A 1,734-nucleotide genomic window follows, 5' to 3' on the forward strand; every position below is an offset into this window, starting at 1 on the left:
CCCCCCTTCGACACGCGACTCGTGGGCAAGTGGCTCGAGGTGTGCTGGCCATACAAGGAGGAAGGTAGGACGGTCAAGATCTGGGCCGCCGGCAGGGTGAAGCGCGTCGCGGACGGCCTCACCGACAAGAGGAGCCCGCGCGCACGCAAGATCCTCCCGGCCGGCATGCTGCTCTGGGCTTGGGACGCCGACCCCGAGTACGACGAGCCGGCGGGGGAGAGATGGATCGCCTTTCTTCCCGAGAAGTGGAACAGGCCCGTCTCATATGGGTGGCGGCTCGATCCCCGCGAGCTGGGCGCCACCGGCCCGCCCCGCACGCCGCTCATTGAAGAGGAGGAGGAGGAGGAGGCGCCGCGCGCGCGCCGGTGACCGAAATTTGTCTGTCTTGAGACGGGTGTGGGCCCTCGTGTGGTCGGTCCCTGGATGTAAGGGGCATAGCTATAGACTCCCCATAGTGTCCACAGTCAGTGCTGAGCTTGCCGGGCTTGTAGTGCGACTTTCAAAATTTACCATTTCCCCCACTACACTTGGAGTGCAGCGTGCAACAACACCGCACATCCAGGGCCGGGGAAAGGGGGAAGCTAAGAAGCGCACAAAAAATGACGAACCTTGGAGCACTTGGAGCGCAGTTAAGAAAGAAAGAAAGAAAACGGACAGCCCAAGGGAGGGATGGGAGGACGGCACGCCGCCACCACACAGGGATTTTAAGGAGAGGGGTGTGGTGCGCTAGCCGTCGCCCACCCTTGTCCCTTGGGCGTCCGCCTCTTCCTATCTCTCTTCGCAGTCTCTCGCCGATTCTCGCTGCAACCTTCATGCCACCTCGCGGTCGTCCCACTCTCGTCGTTCTCCCTCCTGTCGCTTCCTCCTCTGTCCGCGTCGCTCTCGTCTCTGCCTCATCCTGCGACGCCACCGCCGCCTGCCGATCCCTTGCTCTCGCGGCTTCTCCGTTCTCCCGCCTTTCGGCGCAACTCCGCCCTCCTGGCGGCATATTTTGGCCCCTCGAGTTTATCGAGCTCTCCTCGCGCAAGGACGACTCTTATGACGCCCACTGCGATCATTTGCCGCCAAGTCATATCGTTGCTCAGGTCCACACGTCCACTCTCTCTTCGAACACTTGTACCTCCACCGATGATGTTTGCGCTGGGGTCCCCTTCGGGTGCATCGTTACAGCTGACGACGGGATTACCACTGGTACCTGCGCCCCGCCTAGGTGGGAAAGAGACGAGGAGAGATGGAACAGTTTTCTTTCGCTGCATGCACTCCTCGACTCCGGCCATGAGCGAACAAACCATCTAAAGAATAAAATAGTTAAGAGCATAAAACTGAAGAAAGAAAGAAAGAAAACAGACAAACCCAGACGAGGGATGGGGGAGGAGGACAGGGTCCCCACCTGCATTAAAGAAAGAAAGAAAGGAAACACACAACCCAAGGGAGGGATGCCCACCTGCATTAAAGAAAGAAAACACACAACCCAAGGGAGGGATGGGAGAACGGCACGCCGCCACCACCCAGGGATTTTAAGGAGAACCTGCTTTATGCTCACACGGGCGACTCGATTTCTTCAATACCGTGAGGAAGGCTCGGGATGCGTACCATGAGACGTCTGCCTCAGCGGCTCGGCGGCGGCCCGGTCTGGGCGGCTGCGCGGCAGAACGGCGGCGGCTTCTTCGGCAACCTCAAGGAGAACCTGAAGAAGGAGGTCGAGAAGAACAAGGATCTGCAGGAGGCGCTCAA

At 59.6% G+C, this 1,734-nt stretch overlaps 1 protein-coding gene across 1 annotated transcript; it reads left to right on the plus strand.

The window, feature by feature from the left end:
- Positions 1 to 30: 30 nt before the first annotated feature.
- EMIHUDRAFT_256134 (hypothetical protein) lies at positions 31 to 369 on the plus strand (the record flags this gene model as incomplete). The annotated part of the gene is made up of 1 exon (XM_005768953.1): positions 31 to 369. A coding segment is annotated over one exon (339 nt), but the record flags the coding sequence as incomplete, so codon positions are not given.
- Positions 370 to 1,734: the final 1,365 nt, after the last annotated feature.

This window comes from Emiliania huxleyi (genome assembly GCF_000372725.1).
Source record: "Emiliania huxleyi CCMP1516 unplaced genomic scaffold EMIHUscaffold_4388, whole genome shotgun sequence".
NCBI classification, from domain to species: domain Eukaryota; phylum Haptophyta; order Isochrysidales; family Noelaerhabdaceae; genus Emiliania; species Emiliania huxleyi.